Here is a 22,162-nt window from a genome sequence, read left to right on the forward strand (position 1 = left end):
ACCCCTCCAGGCCATTTCAATGGCAGGCTTAACCTTTATAATCCTAAAACTGAACCAAACCATCCAGTGCTGCACTGTGAAACCTGCTGATGTGTTGATGTGCTGCTCTCACTCCCAGCTCCAGTTCATACCTGAAACCAGCAGGTGTTCGTCCTCTGTCCGGTCTGGTTGCCTGGGGACGACTGACAGAAAGAGGGACAGAAAGAGCGGAGTGGATGGTCAGAGTCGAAATGACAGAGTCAGTGTGTGGACCCGGGATTTTATTGTGGGAAACAGCAAAGAGCAGCAGCTGAGCTCTACGCTGGAGCACTGGGGTGGGACTGGAGGTGTGTGTGTGTGTGTGTGTGTGTGTGTGTGTGTGTGTGTGTGTGTGTGTGCGTGCGTGTGCGTGTGTGTGTTAGGGTATGTGAATTGTATTCATCTGATCACATTCATCACTAAGTGTGGTTCAGAAACACATGGAAAAATCAAGTCAAGACATTTAAAATGCAGAGATCTGGTCAGTAGATTGACTATTGACTATTTGAAATACTTTCTTGTTGTAAAAATAGCTTTGGGGAGTTTTTCTATGTGCAACAGCAGCTGAGTGTTTTCCCAAAGTGTTTCTTATCAGTGGAAAAAAAGCCAAAGATAGCACAGCAGTAACAGAGTAAACTTACTTCTTTTTTTTAAAGAAACAATAACAATTTGGTGTTTGTGACATAAGAAGTCAATATAATACCTATACCTATATGATATAGTCTGTTGTATGCAAAATATTTCTGTTTTAATCAAATCACAGTAGATATAAAAAATAACAGAAACACCCAGGACAGAGGACATCAAGTATCCAAAAGGTGGGTTTGATTTTTTACTTCTCTGTAATGATGTAAGTAAGTCCTAAAGTGTCCAGAAAGGTCAAATCATGTTTATATCTGGTGCCTGAATAGGCCAGATATATGTTTATATGTGGTGCCCCCCCAGGCACTCACTCCCAAATATCATTTGACCCATTTTATCCAGTTTCTTGTAGTGACAAAGGTACTGTGGAGTTTTTCCATGTAGTACATAAACCGCAGCTGAGTGTTTCCCCACAATGTATCTTATCAGTGAGTAAAAGCCAAAGATAGCACAGTGTTAATAGGTTAAATATAAAGAAAACAAACAATAAAGAGAACTTGCACAGTAGTGACATAAGAAGTCAATATAATATGGTTTTTAAGAATATTTCTAACAGACTATTTTGAGAAAAAATTACTTTCAAGTATAATAAAAGGCAGAAAATGTGACTTGAGAAGGCCCACAGTTCTAATTAAATTACTGCTGGTGGACAAAATAACAATAACACCCAGCAATGAAAATATCAAGTAAGCCTATCCAACAGGAAGGTTTGACTATATGGAAACATGCACCCTATTACCTATTTAACACATTTTTCCCATCCTAACACCTCAAACATGGGGATGTTAGGATGGGTTCTTCATGTTTCGATGGGCACTTGGAAGAACAATACGTTTAAAGGAAGACAGAATATATAAGTTTAAGAACTGCACACCAAATTAAAGTGGTCTAGTTAAGAGGAGCTGTAAATTGTTTTGGGCTTTGCTGGTGCTGGAAGAGAAGGACAACTTTTTGTCTGTAAAAGTATAAAACTAGAAGAGAGTACTCAGCCAACTGCAGATCTCCATCAAGTGTGTACAGTCCAGATGGTGGTGAAGATAACAGAAACAGGGATTTATTCATCTTGTATCATGCCTAACTTTAGTAGATCATAACATTTGAGGATATGGAATTAATCAGCAGATGAGACCAAAACTTTCTATGGATATCAGTTTTTGAGCCACAGCAAAGCCCAGAAAGTGTTCTGCAACAGACTAGGCAAGTTTTGTTGTTAGCAAAGCTGATTGCATATGCCTTTTCCTTTGTCATAAAGCTTATGTTGCTGGAAGAGAAGGCCAACTTTGGAGGGGAAGGGAGTGCAGGGTTGGGACATAGGAGGGAGGAGGGAGGAGGGGTTGTTGCTGTTCAAGTTTTTTCAAAGTGCTGTGTGAAATGCAAGAAAAGTAAGAGTAAAAGTAAAAAGAAAACCTATTTTTTTTTTTTAAATATATATTTTTTAGGTAGGATTTACTTTTCATTTCTGACAAAAGGTCAGAATTCTGACTTTAATCTCAGAATTCTGAGAAAAACGTCAATGAAAAAAAAAAATCCTTTTTTTTTTTAGATTTTGGAAATTCCTTTTTTTCAGTGGCCCTAATACTTTTCCGTATCAATTAGACGTGTAACTGTAAAAAAACAAAAAAACAAAATGTTTTTAAATCGCTTTATTGTGTGACGCGTTGTTATTTGACCCTCGCGAGCCACCGTTGGCAGCAGCACACACGTGATCCAGTCATTTGACAAGACAAAACACGGCAGTCTATCAAACATCAGGCGACATGGACCATCACCGGATCGACAGGGTGGGCCTCCTGTCCCCCCTGGAGGAGTCCAGCGCTGAGATCAGCAGAGACAGCGGCATCGTGTCGCAGAGTGCCAGCAGTCTGTCCATGGTCAGCGACATCCTGAGCAGTGGCTCCGTGTCGCAGAGCCCCAGCTTTGGCGCAGCGGCTAATGTCATCCCACAAAGCCCCAGCCAAAGCCCTAGCCTCCACCAAGCAGCAGAACCCGGGACAGCAGAGCAGCACGACCCGGAGCAGGATGATGAGGTGCTGAGACACACCGCCCTCAGCTACTCCGCCTACATCAGGGCGACAGCTGGAGAAGAGGTTTGTGTTGTTGTGAGATTTATCAACGAGGTAGCTCACATTTATATTACTGCGATAAGCTCAGAGTGCGATACAGATCAGATGTAGTATTATTATTATTATTGTTATTAGCTAACAAGAGTTTCAGTAAAAAAAACTGCGGTTCTTGACATTGACTGCACATTATTTAAGTTTACTGTTTAAATGTCAGTAAAGTCAAGTTTAAAAGTCCAAAATAAGATGTAGCCAAAATCACCCCCCCCCCCCCCCCCCAGTGCCTCCCACTCCACTCACTAATGATAATAATAATAACAATTTTAATGCACCTTTCAAAAGCAAAATTACAAAGTGCTTTACAATAAAAATTTGAAACGCAAGTAAAAGATCCAAAGTAAAAATATAGACAATATACATCGAGTAAATAACACAATAAATACCAACAGTTAAGAAAAGCCATACCATACAAATGATACCGTTCAGGGTCAAAGTTTACCCATTTTTAACATTTGAGAGCTGGTAAAAACACCATATACACATTTCTTCTAGGTGAACTTTTTCATAACGTGACCCCGATTATACAAAAATGTAAATAAAGAGCATAATTGTTTTTGTACACATTTTTTATATGCAAATGTCCAAATTTGACCTGTATTCATAATTAGATTTTAAAATGAGCATTCAAACATGTTGTATTATTCATATTCTATAAAATGTTCTCCTGGACCATAAAATAATGATTATTTAATGATTATTTTATAAATAAATACATTTATGAATGTGAATTGGTGTAGCGAATATTTGTCAGTCAGAGTATGAACAGTATGTAAGGGTTAAGAAGAAATTTAAAAGATGACACTGGGTTTGCCTGCCGTAGATCTCCAGGCACAGCTAGTAACATGTTGAGATGTAGGAACCATCAGTGGGGCCCCGCAGCGCTGGAAGATCTCAATCAGCGGTCAGGCTCATAAAGAATTAGCAAATCACAAACATAGGAAGGAGACTGACCATTAAATGCTTTGAAAACTCTGCAGTAAAATCTTAAAATCAATTCTAAAACCAACAGGTAACCAGTGAAGGGCAGCAAGGATATGTGTGATGTGGTCACTTCTCTTAATACCTGAGAAATGACCGCATTACTAGGATTAGGATTAAGACTCAAACCATACAACACTCACTGTATGCATGAGTGTATCATCTTACTATGTAAACCCCAGGAACATTGCACATGTATATATCTCAGATTGTTTTAATCTGCATTTTGTATATAATCTCAGGAATTTCTGCATATTGCACATTTATATATTGCAGATTTATTTCCACAATTCTACTTGTAGTACACTTTCACCCTTACGCTGCTACTTATTTCCACTGTACTGCTGTGACAATTTGAATTCCTCCCAAGGGGATCAATAAAGATGTATCTTATCTTATGTTATCATGGGTCATTTCAAATCTCGATAACGATACATATCACAATATAGCACATTTTCTATAAATTCAATTAATTCATAGGTTCTGGTCTGTGTCCTGTCCCCATATTGATATTGTGCTGTGCTTTCACTCATTTACACAATGAGATTTTTGATAAATAATCATCAGTAATGTGCATATAATAACTAAATGGGTGAAGGCTAATAATAAAACAGCAAGAACAGTTTGGTAAGTTCAGATCCGTTCAATCCACTGTAATTCAGCCGTTAAAACCAGGAAAAGACAACGCGTATGCCATATTATGATATCCACAATCTAAGACGATATCTAGTCATAAGCAGTGCTTTTATTCAGTCTTCTGTTGCCCTGTCGTCAGACTTATCTCCGCTTGAACTTGTGGCTCTCAAACAGACAGCACTAGCCCCCATTATAAATCTGAGGTGCTGAATAAAACCCATTAGATGCAATATCATAAACATAAATGGTCTGAGCCCACAGAGACCCTCAAAACAGCTCTGGTGTGTGTTTGTAGGTATTGATTTTCACTTGTGATAGACTGACTGACTGACATTAACTGGATGTGCGTGATACCAGGCGATTTATGAAGAAGCTGAGTGAGCTAGTTGACTCTCTAGGAGGACAAAGGCCCCTCTGTTTGGGTCCTGTGGTTCTTACTGACACAATTTAAAGGCATATGATTCAATTTCATCTGGAGCTGGTGTGTGGGACTAACTCTGAAGTGCATGGTGGAAGTTTTAGGTTGGCTCATTTGATTTGTTGAAGCCCTTTGAGGCAAATCTGTAATATTGTGCTATTAAAAATGGCTTGACTGGTCAGTAGCTTTACTTTGTGTGTGTGTGTTTCTGTTTCTGTGTATAACATTTTGCGACCTTTTCTTCTAGATCCTGTGCTTAGAAAAAAGCTTGGAAGAAATGCTGACGAGAGTAGACGAGTTTGTTGGGATGCTGGATATGGTAAGTTAGGTCACGCTATGAAACCGTAACAAATTATGAATGTATGGTATGAGAGCTGCAACAATTAGTCGATTAGTCAAGTAGTTGCAACTATAGCAAATTATTTTGATAGTCGATGAATCATTTTGAGTCATTTTTAAAAAGAAAATTATGAGATTCTTTGATTTCACCTTTTCAAATGTGAATATTTACTGGTTTCTTTAGTTCTCTGTTATAGTAAACTGAATATCTTTAGATTGTGAACTGTTGGTCAGGACACAAAACGACATTTTAAGTTGCATCTTGGGCTTTGGGATTTTCTAACATTGTATGGACCAAACAGCTAATCAATTAATCGAGAAAATAATCGACTGATAAATTGATAATGAAAATAATCAGTAGTTGCAGCTCTGTACAGATTCTCATGTTTATTGAATTACATGCATATTTCTCTCTTACATCCCTTTGTGTTTCGTCTCCAGATTCGTAATGATACCTCCCAGATAGTGAATGAAAACCTACCTCAAATCCAACAGAAGTCGGATGAAATGAGACAAATATACAGAAGAATTGATAAGTTAGAGGTAAGTGATGGATGAAGGGATTTTGATTTGGTTTTATATCAAATATTTATGTCATCAGTCAGTTTGAATGCACATGCATGCCAGTGAGTAACATCCTGTGATCAAAGCAGATCGAAAAATACATTGAGGATTCTGAAATCATTATATAACATAGATAGATAGATAGATAGATAGATAGATAGAGCACTGACAGACTATTTCCTTTTTTCTGTGTGTGTTAAAGGAAATAAACATTGTTTTTAGGGTGTAGCATGTTCCTGTTTTCAGATCCTAATAATATTTCACACACTGATGAACTGATGGTTGGTGAAAACTGTTACTTTCACATAGAGTTGTTTTTTTTCATTTTCATTCTTCATCTAAGAGGGCATGTGTTGTTTACATTGACAAATATTTGCCACCAAAATTTTCCAGTGATGTAATTTTTCTCTATTTACTCTTTTGTTACAGAAGACTAAGAGAAACTGACCTTGTTATAATAAATGTAGTCGATCGGTACATGCCTTCTCACTTTTTCTTTTCTACCATTAAAAACTCAAACTAGAAGAGTGTACTCAGTCAACTGCAGATGTATGCCAGGTGTGAACAGTCAACATGGTTGTGACGATAACAGAAACAGGGATTTATTCATCTTGTATCGTGCCAAACTTTAGTGGATCATAACATTATCAGGTATGGAATTAATCGGAAGAAGGTCCAGTTCAAGATCAGACCAAACCTTTCTATGGATATCAGTTTTTGAGTCACAGCAGGGACCAAAAACAACAGATTAAGTAAACCTTGTTGTAACTGAGCTGATTGCCATGAATGCTTTTTGCTTTGTCATAAATCATATCATAAAATGGCGACGACTACTGAAAAGATGAAAGTCTAAGCTTTATGATAGTAAGTTGCGATAGTCGTGTTGCAAAATAGGCTTTTTAGAAATTGTGAATCACCATAACTACGGGAGGTTGTTAAGCCCATAGTTATGAGTCCAGTACTATCTGAGATTAGCTGCAGACACACCCACACAACCAAACACATGTTCCCCTCTTACGCCTGGTGGAAATAATAAAACCTTCAGAGATTGCATTAGGCACAGTCTTGGCAATGAATAAATGCCTGGTTGGTCTTATTAAATCTTTTAGTTTTATATTTGTGTGAAGTTTTATTGGTTGATCTGTGGATTGAAGGTGTCATATTCTGCACAGGTTGAAGAGGAAAATGTGTTGCTTCATGCTTTATAAATTTAACTTGACTGGACTTGTGCTTGCAGGATTTTGTAAAGATGGTGGGAGCCAATGTCAGTGCCATGGAGGAGCAGGTCACGCAGGCAGAGGGAGAACTAGGAACACTACCGGGTGCTTTCAAGAAGATGCTCCGCACAATGAGTGTCCCAGGCTTCTTAAATGTGAGAGCTCCTTCATATGCGTGTCATTTTTTTTGGTGCATTAATTTCATGTGTTCTCATTTTAACAACCATGGCCAGTGAATTAAGGGTTTAATTGTTTTTTCACTTCTGTCCTTAACCCTCGTATCGTCCTCCCGGGTCAAATTGACCCTTCCTTCCTTCTGTCCTTCCTTCCCTTTCACTCCTTCTTTCCTTCCCTCCCTCCTTCCTTCCTCCCTCCTTTCCTTCCTTCCTTCTTTCCTTCATTCCTCCATTCCCTCCTCCTTTCCTTCCTTCCTTCTTCCTCCCTTCCTTCCTTCCCCCTTTCTTTCCTTCCTTCCTTCTTCCTCCTTTGCTTCCTCCTTTCCTTCCTTCTTCCTTCCTTCCCCCATTCTTGCCTTCCTTTCCTTCCTTCTTCCTTCCTCCCTCCTTTCCTTCCTTCTTCCTCCCTTCCTTCCTTGACTCTAGGACAACAGGAGGGTTAAACCCCTTCACTATAATTAATCCTTACTCTGATAATATATCAATCTCTACTATTTTTTCACACCCAGTAAATATATAGGAATTACATTAATACATTAAATGCCTCAACAGGCACTTGAGGTAAGTATTATTTTGTTTTCAGGTAATCGGAAAATTAAAGTTGCAGTTCAAGACATTCAGCCATTAGATTTCCCACTATAGCACCAACATCTCAGGGGTGTGTAGTTTATTCAGTCTCTTTACAAAGGAAATAATTGTTTGCTGACATCCAGTGAAGCTGAATGTCATTTTTTTTTTTTTTAAATTTATGTTTTTTCACTCATAGAAACCAGCCAGCCCAAGAAGACCAACACCACATCAGCGTCAAGAGATCCCCAGCGTATTCCGGACAGATGATTATTTCACATCGCAGCCCGAGCAGTGACAAACATACGACAACATGTAACAGATAACTTGGTTCTAACCTCAGAGGCCTGTTGGGTGAAACTGTGGAGACAACTTTTACTGCCATCCATTACAAAGAGGATCTATCGGTGCAGTGGCCTCAACAAAGCAATAGTAGCCTTTCTGAACAAGTCACTGGAAGTCAAGTGCGTGAAGACGTTTTTTGAGTGTCGTACTTCTGGCAGCAACAAGCACTGAACTGTAGCAAAATGATATTTCATTTTTTTTAAAGTGCCTAAATGGTTATTTCTGTCCATCTTGTTTTCACTAATTGTGAAGAAAACATTGTAAAGATGTTAGATTTGTAACGAGTCAGAAGGACAAAATCATCCCACCTGCCAATAGGACACTGAGAAGAAGGTACAACAGGAGGAGTAGTAAAGATCTTCAGATGTATTACATGACGATCAACCCAGCTTTTTTTTTTTTTTTTTTTTTATAAATTACATTCCTGTTACTGGTGTTTGTAAAAAACCTGCACGCTGTTATGGATTAATCTGTATTTCTAATGTCTAATCAGTCACCCCAAGCAATATTGGTCTTATCCAATTAAGCATTTCAAGTCTTCCATTTCCAAATATTCAATTTCTAGCCTGATGTTACTGGCTACATATTTGAAGGCACCTTCTTTTAAAAACAAAACAAAAAAAGCACAGTTTAGAGGAGTTGTGTTAGTTTCACAAGTCAGACTGTTCGAAGTTTGGTGAAGCTGTGATTTGAGTTTTTAACAATGCTCGGAGGAACCTGGGAGAGAACTGGACCTTAGATATGTAATGTAGCCTTTGTCCTTCAGACCAACTTAAATCAGTAATGGTCACAGCTATGATTCATTATTCGATTCATTATTTGCCAAAAAAATAGTTAGAAAGAAATATGTTTCAGCTACAGGTTAATTTTGGTCACGTTTTTAAAATAATAAAGATTTATGATTTAAGTGTTTTGTTGAATGTCCAATTATTAGTGCCCCCCCCCCCCCACACACACACACACTTTCTTTACAGTTTTTTTCTGATTGCTTAGACACTATCTTTGAAACTATAAACTATTTTGCAAAACTCTACACACTAACCACCAAACCTTACACCAAACCTTTTTCTTTTTCTGTGTGCAGGGCAGCAGTTTGTCCATACATGTAGTAAACACACATACACACAGCTTTCCTTATGTGTAAAGTATGGATATGTATTCTGAACATTAAAAAAACTATCAGTACAAATAAGCGCTTTTAACAGGACTCAAAGACGCTTTACAGAATCAAAGACAACTCAAAACAATAAAGCCATACAGAATAAATGAAAACACAATCCATAAAAGCAATGCAGAGAAAAAAAAAGAAAACATCAAAGCAACCAAACATTAAAAGCGGATTTAAAAAGGTGAGTCTTTGATTAGGTCAGTACAGTGACGGAGAGATTTGAGGAGTGAGTCCCAGAGAGTTGGGGCGGGAACAGCAGTTTATATTGGATGTGGTGAGGGTTGGGGAGCCAGTGCCCAAGCTCTGATTTGTAAGTGAATTGGTTTTCAAAGTGTGTTCACAGGTGTCAAAAGTAGAAATGCAATTGGCAAAACAGTGCATTGGCCACAAGTGTTAATCGTTCCAAAGATAGAGCTGCAAGAATCACTGTTAGTGTTTAACCCTCACATACTGTTCATATTCTGACTCATGATTAGTCTTTATGCTAATTCACATTCATAATCAGCCATTAATAAATGTTTGATTAATATTATAGAGAAAAAATACATTCACAATCACTATTTTATGGTCCAGGAGAACATTTTATGAATATGATGATTACAACAACATGTTTGAATGCGGAAACCAGATCATATATGTATATATATGTGTATATATATATGTGATATATATGTGTATGTATGTATATATATATATATATATATATGTGTGTGTGTGTGTGTGTATGTATATGTATATTATAATTGCATTTTAGGGTCGTTTTATTTAGTTTTTATTTTTATTGTTGTATACATTTGTTTTTTTTCTATATCACTATTTTTTGAGCTTCTGTAGCAATGAATTTTCCCCACTGTGGGATCAGTAAATGTATCCTTATCCTTATAAAATTGTGTATCAGCTGCACACAAATGAAAAAAAGAAAGATTTGTTTTATTTCCATGTTTGTGTACTGTGGGTCACATTAACTAACCTCCCTTCCACCTCTCTCATGACCAAGCACTGGACCTTGGAGGGGGGGGGGCAACTCACTTCCCAAATCCCTCCGTGACTGCACTGACCTGATCAAATCCCTTCTAAAGACTCAACTTTTTAATCTGCTATTAATGTTTGATTGTTTTCTTTTTATTTGTTTTGTTTTGTTTTTCTTCCCTTACATTGCTTTTATGGATTGTGTTTTCATGTATTCTGTATGGGTTTTATTGTTTTTAATTTGTCTTTGATTCTGTAAAGTGTCTTTCGGTTTTGTTAAAAGCGCTCTATAAAATAAATGTGTTAATTTATTATCATTAGGAAAAATCTGGTTAAAAGAAATGTGTATAGTATGTTTTTACAGCTCTTAAATGTAAAAATAGGTCAAATAAATGTTATTAGAGTTTTATACCTGAGTTCAGTCTTTCAGGTAGCCTTCTAGCCTGCTTACAAATCCCGCCGGAAGAGCTCCTGACAGCCTGAACTCAGGGTACAAATTAAAACAATCTCTAAGCCTTCATTGGTCAGCTTCCAGGTTACGTCACGCTGTCGTCATAGCTCGGAGGAAGCGGGAACGCTCATCAGCTTCGAGGATTTGACTCCACGTTGACTATAAAAGTAAGCTAAAACTCACACGGTAAAATACTCTTTTTGCGCTGACTGTCCCCTCAAAGATAACGACTTGGGCAGCTGTATAAACGCGGCTTGTTTTGGGCATTATATAACAAAGATAAATTAGCAGACAAAGCGTCGTTAAACGGTTCCGGTAAATCAGCGTGCTAATGGTAACTTAGCCATAAGTTTCTGGATGACTTGTGGCTCCCGGTGCTGTCCAGAGGAAAGAGTCTAGGGCTTGGTTTCAGGCTTTCTGTTGCAGCCTCTTTTTTTGATCTCTAAATGCAGCTCACACCTACACAAACCTTCTCAAGCTATGATGGTATTAAATCAGAGTTAATTACAACCCCTAGCCTCCGGGTCACGTTAAAAACCCATGATGTGAAAGCACTCTTAAGGTTGCACATGGAGCGAATTAAATTAGTACAAATTCAGCGATACAACGTTGAACCTTTCTTCATGTAACAGGTTAAATGTTATGTTTTCGCAACCCATGGAGAACTTAAAAATGAACATGTAGTAAATGGAGGTTTTGTCCTAACTATACTGTACGTATGCAAAAAAGAGTGCTACTTTGTAAAATGAAATGTCATTGTGGCCTGATATGCATACATAGATGGATACTTTGTTGGTCCTTCACAGGAAATTGCGAATACAGACACACCTAACATCACATAGAAACACATCTCTAACTATAAAAGCTAAAAATACCCCAAAGTTGTACTAATAAAACAAATGTATGTAATAATAATAAAATACGTGTGGAAAAAGTAGCAGTAATCTTCACTGTAGACCTTTGATCTAATAACATGTCTTAATGTATCCCATACTTAAACTTATTAGTGTCGACCAGGTTTTTGTATTTTTCACTCAATATATTCAAGTATTCAGTGACAGAGAGGCTTTCCAAAATTATATAAATTATATGGCACTTACTGCATATTATAATTTCAAAATCAACACGTCAGCCTCTCCCTTGTGTATTCATTAACTTTGATAGAGGGCTAAACATGGGGTCAAAACAGACAACATGAGGACTGGTGAATGCTCATCAACCAAACATGCAGATGAATAGACTTTTGAGTGGCTTGAAATTAATTCATTTTGTGGCTTCATTTGATGATGATGATGATGATGATGATGATAATTTGTGACAATTTTTGTAGCATTCCCAACTGATGTCCCTGGTTAGGAAGACAACAAATTAATGGCCTCAGCATCTACAGGCACTTAACTGTAATAATAATAATAATGATAACCTTATTTGCATAGTACTTTTATACAAAAGCTGCAGCTCACAGTGCTTTACAATAACAAAAATGTACTTCACGTAAGAGTGCTTCACGTAAAAAAATATAAAATTGACATAAAATCATGTAAATGTGCATGTGATGGAAAATAAAATGCTATAATATTAATAAACATAACATAAAATAAAGTGAAAGTACTATACTTACAATGGGTACTTTAGTGATGGTAATTTGAGCTTAATAAGTCAATAAAGGAGGGGGGGGGGGGTATTTTGCCATTTGTACACAAGCTATAAATGGGCTCCTGAATCCATAAGCATAACAGATCCCCTTTTCCAACAGACAGACTCACCAACACAAATGAATGTATTTTTTATCTGTGATATCAGAATGAATCATGAAAATGGTGTAACTCGTTCCTTTTTTAGTAGATAATAAAACATGCTGCCCTCCTAGATGAAAGTGGTCTCCTTCCATTCATCCACATACAGTTCTTCTTATTATACGTGATCAGTCATGGGCTGCTTTATTCAGACTGACGTAACATCTGTGACCAGCCCGCATTCTGCTCTGACTTTGACTGCCATGTAATGAGACTTTTTTCTCTCCTCTTTTTACAGATCCACAGCTGCACACATGGCTTGTGAAAAAGAAATATGGCAAAAGATCGGAGAAGGCTTTGTACAGGAGTATTACAACCAGTTTGACAATACCAACAGGGTGGCACTGGGTAACCTATATGTAAGTCTGTTTAGTGACCATTCAGTTATCATCCAATTTAAATATAACATGATATCAACACTTACATTTGCTGTAAACCAAATCTCATCTCACTTGACCTGAAGTTACTTTTGTAAATGCAAAATAAATCAAGTAAATGCATGATAGAATAACTTGTGTGAATGTATGTGATGAAAATATATATGTAAATCTATATTCCTATATTTTTTTTCTTAGTCTGCTGATGCCTGTTTGACGTGGGAAGGATCACCCTTTCAAGGGAGGGAAGCCATTTCTGGCAAACTAGCAGTAAGTATTGATCTGAATGGAGCTATTTACTGGCAGCTTCCAGTCCGTGCCATTTTTGTATTCTTTGTACCTTATATACTCAGCATATTTAAGTTTCTCACTCTGCTGAATTGAACCACTTGTCTTTTATATGAGAATATACTGAATATGCAGACAAAACAAGAAACTTTGGGCTCTAATAAATTTATAGCAGCATTTTCTTACATTTTATAGACAAAACTATGAATCCACAATATAATCTGCATAGTAGTCAATCATGAAAATCATTGTTTGTTGCACCGTAACAGGATATTAATAGTGATTCATTGGTAGTTTTGCTGTACGTTCCAATGATAATATTGTTTCCAATCTACAGAACTTGCCTTTCAAGCGCATTAAGCACATTATCACAGAACAAGACTTCCAGCCTACAATAGACAGCTGTATTCTCATCATGGTGTTTGGACAGTTACAGGTAAGCTGGTACTTCTTTTTATTAATAACCTGAAAATTATAAATAACATTTTTTTCCTTCTGCTCAACGGCATGTTTGTCAGTTGGCCTGCACACCCGCACTGCCTGACTCCACAGTTGCATTTTCTCATAGCATTTTTGTTGCATGAATGTTAAATTTGCACAAGATTTCTTGTGTCCCTAAACAGTCTGACTCTTTGTTTTATCATGAGTGTCGCATAGGGCTGTATGACAGAGTATTAGGGCCAGGCAAAAAAAAAAGAAAAAAGTCTGGCACAAGAAAAAAAAAAAAAAAGAGAATGAATAGGCTTTATTTTATTGATATGATACATTTATCAGTTACGAATACAGTTGCAACACTTCAGAAAATCACCTTCACAAAAGACGTTCACACTCCAGCTGCTGGCAAAGTCAGTCGCTCTGCTAACTTGGCTTGATCCTGCGGTACTGTGGTCAAGCCTCTGCAGTAAGTTGATTTCATTCTCTTTTTTTTTTTTTTACCTGTCGTAGGCTGGGTATCGGTACCTGATACCATTTTAAGGTATCGACCGAAATGAATTGATACCAAGTAGTATCGAAACATCTCCCATCAAATGATACCTCCAGTCAATCCTTTTTGCACCCACAGCTAGAAAATATGACCATCTGTATAGACCAATCAACACAAGCTTTCTTTGATTTAATATGACGTGATTGGCTCACTTTGAAGACTTTAAAAAATAATTCAGATGTGGAGGAGTGGTGGCATGAATTGGGGTGAACCAGCTTCTATTCACACGATGGGTATCGAATGAAGTACTCAATTGGTACTGGTTTCACATTAAGCATGCTTGGATTGGTACTGGTATTGTACTTTTTTAACGATACCCAGCCGTAGTGTAGGGTGCAAAAATAAAACCCTATGCAATGTATGCATGGTAAATGTTTTGCTCTAGTTAACCTTGCCATTTGTGTTTCATCATCAATTCCCTTACAAATATTTCCCCATGTATTTATTTATTTTTTTTGCAATAGGTTGATGATGATCCACCAATGGCCTTTCATCAAGTGTTCATGCTTAAGAACCAAAACTGCGCCTGGGCTTGCACAAACGACGTGTTTCGGTTGGGAATACACAACATACCGGTGTAGTCTGGGTCTGGATTTCTTGGTTCACACATATTGATATCCAACTCTGCATGAGTGCAACAGTAACGGTGTGTTTTGCAGACAACACAAGGAATCGTGTGCGATGTTCCTGTGTGTTTACAGTACACGTATCCTCTGCTGTTTACATGGCAGATGTTATGTGTTACATTACATTCCTGTTTAAATAAAAGAATTTATCAGAAAGCTGTACTTGAGTACTTTTTCAGCTCTGTAGAGACTTCAAACAATAACGGAGTCGCTGAGGGACTGAGGTTGGGCCTGATTGTCTGACGCACCTGACAAAATAATACATTAAAACCTTGAAGATATGTTTAACTTTTTATGAACAAAAAAGATGATCGACTCATAACATGCACAAACTCATAATCGCACTTATCACAGTAATCAAAGAAAATAGCGGACAACAAAAAATGTGGCAACCTAGTAATGTAATTACTATTATTTATGAAAATGTTGATTACAAAGGGGGTTACAATCTAAAGTCAGACCTTTAAGATTTTGCTCAGGAGGGTTTTCCCCATTTTTAATATTTAACATTTTACTGAATACATATATTGCTGTTTTAATTATTTGAGATCATTTTTTTTTTTCATATTTTGTAAATAAATCATGACCTTATCTGGAGCACACACAAGCTTAAATGGTGTCACAGTACCAATTAAGCCCATGCCTGACTCTTTACTTTTTAAAATAAAATATTTATGAAGTAATGGATTCATTTTCAAATGAGAGATACATCTTGCTTTTTAAGAAATTACCTTCCTTACATACATCCATACATCATGTCAGCATCCATGAAAAACAGCTGAACTTAGATTTTGGTGCTTAATGGGTAAGTTACATTACTTATGACATATGTAACCTATTACATAGTGGTATTAAAAGTAACCTTCCCAAACCTGCTTATGACCACATAATAAATAATATAACCAAAACAACACTTAAAATACCAACCATTTCACACTTTCACCTTATTACAACTGGAAGAATATACTTATGTTAATTCACTAATGACACCTACAGGCTCATTGTTTCCCCACACATAACTATAGTGTGATGTGTAATATTATAAGTGAGTAGGTTGTAGTGGAAAGAGTGAAATGTGAGTCATTTTCAGCATGTGTGTAGTTTTATAATGATGTAACTTTGTGAATGGCCACTAGAGGAGTAGAGCCTTTAACAGTGTGTGAGTTTAAAGGGTTTAACCATCAGAGCCGTAGCTCCTCAAGAGGTTACTGACTCTATATAAGAGCCAAATGCTGCTCTGACTGACACCGACTTCTGGAAAAACTGTCTCTGGAAATGGATGTGATGAATGTAAATCACCAGTCTGACATTCACAGAGAGTCGGTGAGTATTTTCTTCTCAGCTGTAGTGTGGACATCTTACATCGGGGGGGATGTTACGTAAAAAATAACCATTACGTTCATTATTGTAAGTGTTAACATCACTCCACAGACATTTGGATACATGGGTTTTTTGTATAAGTCGTGTCTTAGCAATATGACTGAGGGTTATTACATATTTTCTAACTAAAACTGACCTGTCCTCGTCTGTTCATGTGAGCTAATTGTTAGCAGCGATGCGGGAGTTTCATCGGATAAAACGTGACACGAGCTCCGATAAAAATTGAGATAAATGTGCAAAACTGTGTATATAGACTGATATTATTTTAGCAATGATTACAACTTATTTAAATAACTAAAAAACCCAATATTGTACATGTTTGTGCGAAATGCCCTTTGTTTTGGATGATGCGGGTTAACGCGCAAGCGCCGTGACCTCGTTTTGTAATTAAAGGAATAGTCCGTAAAATAATCAATATTTAAAAAATTAAAAAATAGAAATGTATATCTGTGCGTAAACACGTAACAAGAGGAAACTGTGGTGGGGACACTACTGATAATTCAAATTAAAAATGTATTGTGCCCCAGCTTTACAGTAGGATGACGTTTAATTTCTCTCATAACACCTACACACAGACATTTGTATTGAGAATAAACACCACACATCAATATAACAAGTTATGACAACAGAAAAAAAACGCATCAAATAGGATAAGAGCTGTCAATTATGGATAATAATGCAGCAATTAGAAATAAGATAAGATATTCCATTACTAGTCCCACAGTGGAGAAAGCAAAAATAGATGAGCATCAATAAATAATAAGTAACTACATAAGCGAAAAAAATACAATAGTAGTAAAAAATATATTTAGTTACATTATGTACAAGATTGATGGTGGTGAATGCAAATATACCTGAGTTATATATTGTTATTGTATGGATTTTAAAGGGTGAAAATAGAAATATAATAATATAGAAATATACATATGTATTGCACGGTTGAACTGAGTAATGTTGTACCAAAAATACTCATATTGTGGGGTTTATTGGGAGCAGTGCTGATTGTATTTTTATTTTTATTTTTTTAAAGAATGGCTGTAAAGATAAAGATTCAGACTGCAGGAATGGTTCAGAGACAGAAGATGAACCTTTGCTCCGAGAAAACCCCAGACGGTTTGTCATCTTTCCCATCCAGTACCCTGACATCTGGAAGATGTACAAGCAGGCACAGGCCTCTTTCTGGACGGTAGAGGAGGTGAGTGTGAACATTTTTAGAATTGCATTGACTAATTAAGAAAATTCCTGCACATACTTAATCACATCTTCATTGAATTATTAAAAAGTGTCAACTTTCTCAAGATACCGGTCCTTGTAACTGAAATGTTTAGGTGCAGACGTGATAAGAGTGTGCAGGAATTGACTTGTTTTCTTTGGAATTGGATCTTCGGGGGAATTGACCCACTGCACCACAGGTGAGACTAAGCCAGTGGTGTGCGCATTGCCATCTACTCTGGTTACAGGGAAGACCCAGAATCATCTAAAGATGTGTATCAAGTTATTTTGCAGAGAATACAAACTTTTCAGTCTCCGTCGAGTAAAGGTGGCTGAAGTACTCCATAAGAAATTAAATATGTTTTTCACCCTTCTACAAATACATTTTCAAGACTATTTAGGGAAGCACAGCTTGTGATGACTGGAAAAGTGATCTTCATTTGGCTTGTTGTTGTGTCTTTCAGGTTGATCTATCTAAAGACTTGGTACACTGGGACCGTTTGAAACCTGAGGAGAAACACTTCATCTCCCATGTCTTAGCCTTCTTTGCTGCCAGTGATGGTATCGTGAACGAGAACCTGGTGAGACGGGGTTAGATGCATGTCATTCAGTCACAACAGGTGTTATGAACCTTGTGTGCCTCTGCAGAGAGCATGAGATGTGTAACCTGCCAGTACCCTACCACAGTAGCAAACAGATTTAGTGCAACTTATCTTAATGTGTTTGAAGCCAAATTACACAGAACTCTGTGAGCACAGGTGGCTCATTCACAAGCGCTTGTAAAATTGGCAAAGTTTCTAGCCACTGCCAGAATGGATTGCCTTGCAAATAACTGTTTTAGCATTCCACAACCTCACTGAAACTTTAGTTTTGACAACATGATTGCTGAAGATTGTATTTTTAAATAAAATATTCACCAGTGCTAAGTTGTTTTTTTAATTTGTTTTTGCCCCATCTAACAGGTGCAGAGGTTCTGCCAGGAGGTACAGATCCCTGAAGCTCGCTCCTTCTACAGCTTCCAGATCCTTATAGAGACTGTTCACTCAGAGATGTACAGCATGCTCATCAACACCTACGTTCAGGATCTGAAGGAAAGGTCAGTTACCCCTTGGTCTGCTTAAACCTCTCCTCCCCTGGCTCAGTGACTCTAACTTTTAAAAATTAGCAGATTTCTGTGGAGATTTTTTAAAAATTCATTGCAATTTTTTGGCCTAATGTACAACAGCAGATAATTAAATGTGTACTCAAAACAGTTCCAACAAAAACACAACACAATAGTTGCTCTCTACAAAGTCAGTATTCATGATTGCAACATATTGTAATTGCTGGATGGTAAATGTGTCTGAGCTTCAGTGGCTTCAGTGGCTTCAGAGCAAGTACATAATGATACAAAGTCTAATTCTTCCATTATAACACAACTTCTCAAACTGTAAAACCTGCACCTGTTCATAACAGGATAAGTCTTCACCACTTTGTGGCAATTTCTGTTGCATTCCCAGCTGTAGCAGCTTTTGATATCCTCGGTTAGGAAGACAACAATTTCATGGTCTCAGCATCTACAAACAACAACAGACAACCGGTCTCGATTAACCAAATAAAACCTCAGAACGTCCTCCCACGTGTTCAACGTCACTGTGGGACAGGTGCAACCTTAAACGGCCCCCAAAAAAACACAGTTTGTGGTCCTGTGGGTGTTAAAAACATACACCACAATCTTTTTGCTACCAACCACTGACCTCAGCAACCATGTAACATGAGATGGGGATAATAATACTAATAATAAAATATAATGAAAGCATGTATAAAACCCTCTGACATAAAATAGAGTACATGTTGAATAGTAGTAATAGTAAAATAAACGTAGTTAAGGCATAGATTAAATAGAGTGCATAAAATTAGTAAAATAGTAAAAATAAGTACAATTCAACGTATTACAGAAGTGCATAGTGTGAAGCAGACTTAGACAAAAGCTGTACATTGCTTATAAAAGTATTTGGACTTATATTTTATTGTTTTACTCTACTAGTTTAATCATTGACTTTAACAAGCCTTACCTCACCTGTCAATCAATTATTTTATTTAGATATAACCCTCATTACATCCAATGCAACTTTTGTAAATCACTATAACATGAAAAAGTGTGAGACAGCAAAAACCTTGTATAAGTTAATTCATTTTGAGGTTCTATATTTAATCAGTACACATAGTTATATGTGCCAGAAGTTACTAACTTATCCTGTACTGTGTGTGTATTTCAGGGACTACTTATTCAATGCCACACAGACCATGCCTTGTGTGAGACGAAAAGCTGACTGGGCCCTCCAGTGGATAGATGACAAGCAATCCACATTTGGTAAGGAAGACATGACTTTCAAAACATCAAGAGGAACTTCCTTTTCATCTGGAGTCAGTAGAAGTTTTGACACAGACTTTTTGCCCTTCAGGGGAGCGACTTGTGGCTTTTGCAGCAGTGGAGGGCATCTTCTTCTCAGGGTCATTCGCTGCCATCTATTGGCTAAAAAAGAGAGGCCTAATGCCTGGCCTCACTTACTCCAACGAGCTGATTAGCCGGGATGAGGTGAGATACATGCACAGACTGACAGACATGTTGTCTAATTTGTTGAAGAGAGTGCAGCCGGCACAAAATATAATGTACACAAAAGAGGAAGATGACTTATGATTGATCAAAGCCTAAATATAAAGTTATCATACACTAACTAATACAGTATTACTCCATATGCAGGTAAGATGTTAAAGTCAATTATGCTTTATGTGCATCAAGGTTTGGCTGAGCAAGTTTTTCCTGTAGTTATAAATCACTCAGCCAACTCTTAGATCACAGTGTTGTATAACTATCTAAATACCACTGATGTAATGTGTTTGCCATTTTGTTCAGCACTTCCAGCCACACTTTGCAGTTTAAAAACCATCAGAGAAACTGTAATCTGAGTGCTGTTCAGTCAGTTTGGGAAGGATATATGTTCACAGTGTGCATATGGACACAATTAATGGCTGATCAAACTTATCTATTCTTTTTATATCAATATTTTTCTGACATGTTTAGTAATGTGTCTCCTAGGGTCTGCACTGTAACTTTGCCTGCCTGCTGTACAGCTACCTGGTGAAGAAACCATCAGAGGACCGGGTGAAGGACATCATCACCAAAGCTGTCAGCATTGAGCAGGTCAGCTATAGTTTTGATTTGTCTCCAATAGCAGCTTGACTGTCTATTCTTTTGTTTCACTCATTCATATTTTTAAAAAGATTACAATCTCAATAGGCAAGACCTATTCTGTAAATAAATAAACATTTCCTGTTTTGTGTTGCAGGAGTTTTTGACAGAGGCCTTGCCAGTGGATCTCATCGGAATCAACTCTGGTCTGATGAAGCAGTACATCGAGTTTGTGGCCGACCGGCTTCTCGCTGACCTCAGACTCGCCAAGGTGATACTTTTTAAATTAACGCAAAGAAAAGAGAGCCAATCAAGACCAAATATTAATTTCTCATTAAATCCTGAGCTGTCATGTTTAAGCAGTGGACTCTAAGATTGAGAAAAGCCACAGACCTTTCAAACATAACCATAAAGACATATGCTTTTCATATTATTTGATAAAAAATGAGTAAATTACATTAAAATATGTCAGTAGATGCTGTTAAATAACCTATTTTCCTTTGTTATTCAAGGTTTACAATGCTGAGAATCCATTCGATTTCATGGAGTCCATTTCACTAGAGGGGAAAACCAACTTCTTTGAGAAACGAGTAGCTGAGTACCAGAGATTAGGAGTCATGTCAAGCATGATGGACTGCCAGTTCACTCTTGACGCGGACTTCTGAAATCAAGATGAAACTGTTACATATTTGTTACATTTAGACATATATTTATTTATATTGTGAATGGGGTTTGTTACCAAAAACCAAAAAACACAGCAGTCTTTATTATAATGTTGGTACACTATTGTCAGTGCTGAATATAAATGATGGTTCACAGGTTACGACTTTATTGTTTCAGTTACTTTTTGGATTGAAAGTTGCAAGTTTAGTTTCTGTTATAAGCTACAGTCTATGGTTATAAGCAGTAAACATGGGAGAAGAAAGAGACAATTGAAGCCTAGATCACTAGATTATGGCTATTTACGACCTCATGACCTCAGTTTTTTCTTAAACATTAATAATGTTATAGGGCAACTATTTTGTACCTATAATATAACCCTGTAGATTTGATTGAGTCTGCAGTTCTGGCTGCTGACATCTGTGGGGCATTGTTTTTTTTAAAAAGTGTCATTTTTAATGCAAAATAAAAAATGCTTTTGTAAAAATAAAAATGGTCTCTATGGTAATTGAATAGCATTAGTGATGAAGTGTATTGTTTACAGCACAAAGCCAGCCACATTAATTTCAAATGTGTGTGATATAATTTAGAATATAACATGATTTAACTGTATGATTATAGTCAATATAGATCATTTTCTGACCTCTACACAGGGGCCATTCTCAGATCAGACCTTTAGGGGGGCTCAGCTTCTAATGAGAATTGGACATACAATGCCCCCCTACACAATTACTCATTTCACTGGATGACATGATATTAATATATAGTAGAGTGGTCTACTATAGAGTGTTTAATAATAATGGTCCAGAATAAACAATCACAGATTTCTACAGAGAGGACCCTCAGATAGTTAATGAACTCTGAGGAAAAGACAATATTAATGACAGAACTATCCAAAGAAACATTCAACCTGTTAAAATACAATAATTTGAACCTGTAGCATAAGTGTGTGTCCCATTTTTACTAAACAGGCTCACAAAATAATTAAAGTTGTATAATATATATTTATATATTAAAACAATAATTATTTATTTATTTTTAGGGGTGCTGAGATCAAA

At 37.0% G+C, this 22,162-nt stretch overlaps 3 protein-coding genes across 3 annotated transcripts; all 3 read left to right on the forward strand.

Annotated features, from left to right (window-relative positions):
- Nucleotides 1-2,417: 2,417 nt before the first annotated feature.
- On the forward strand, nucleotides 2,418-8,886 carry bloc1s4 (biogenesis of lysosomal organelles complex-1, subunit 4, cappuccino). The gene is made up of 5 exons (XM_053334906.1): nucleotides 2,418-2,747; nucleotides 5,060-5,131; nucleotides 5,593-5,694; nucleotides 6,953-7,087; nucleotides 7,875-8,886. Exons 1-5 carry the CDS (start codon nucleotides 2,418-2,420, stop codon nucleotides 7,971-7,973), a joined length of 738 nt encoding a protein of 245 aa, XP_053190881.1. The 3' UTR covers nucleotides 7,974-8,886.
- A 1,828-nt stretch (nucleotides 8,887-10,714) lies between these two features.
- On the forward strand, nucleotides 10,715-14,836 carry LOC128374666 (nuclear transport factor 2-like). The gene is made up of 5 exons (XM_053334911.1): nucleotides 10,715-10,775; nucleotides 12,643-12,763; nucleotides 12,980-13,051; nucleotides 13,407-13,505; nucleotides 14,519-14,836. Exons 2-5 carry the CDS (start codon nucleotides 12,659-12,661, stop codon nucleotides 14,633-14,635), a joined length of 393 nt encoding a protein of 130 aa, XP_053190886.1. The 5' UTR covers nucleotides 10,715-10,775; nucleotides 12,643-12,658; the 3' UTR covers nucleotides 14,636-14,836.
- A 1,009-nt stretch (nucleotides 14,837-15,845) lies between these two features.
- Nucleotides 15,846-21,886, forward strand: rrm2b (ribonucleotide reductase M2 b). Its single transcript, XM_053334904.1, has 9 exons — nucleotides 15,846-16,003; nucleotides 17,091-17,255; nucleotides 17,737-17,853; nucleotides 18,235-18,368; nucleotides 19,531-19,625; nucleotides 19,717-19,850; nucleotides 20,352-20,456; nucleotides 20,602-20,715; nucleotides 20,957-21,886. Exons 1-9 carry the CDS (start codon nucleotides 15,956-15,958, stop codon nucleotides 21,107-21,109), a joined length of 1,065 nt encoding a protein of 354 aa, XP_053190879.1. The 5' UTR covers nucleotides 15,846-15,955; the 3' UTR covers nucleotides 21,110-21,886.
- Nucleotides 21,887-22,162: the final 276 nt, after the last annotated feature.

Source organism: Scomber japonicus, chromosome 15, assembly GCF_027409825.1.
Source record: "Scomber japonicus isolate fScoJap1 chromosome 15, fScoJap1.pri, whole genome shotgun sequence".
Taxonomy (NCBI): domain Eukaryota; kingdom Metazoa; phylum Chordata; class Actinopteri; order Scombriformes; family Scombridae; genus Scomber; species Scomber japonicus.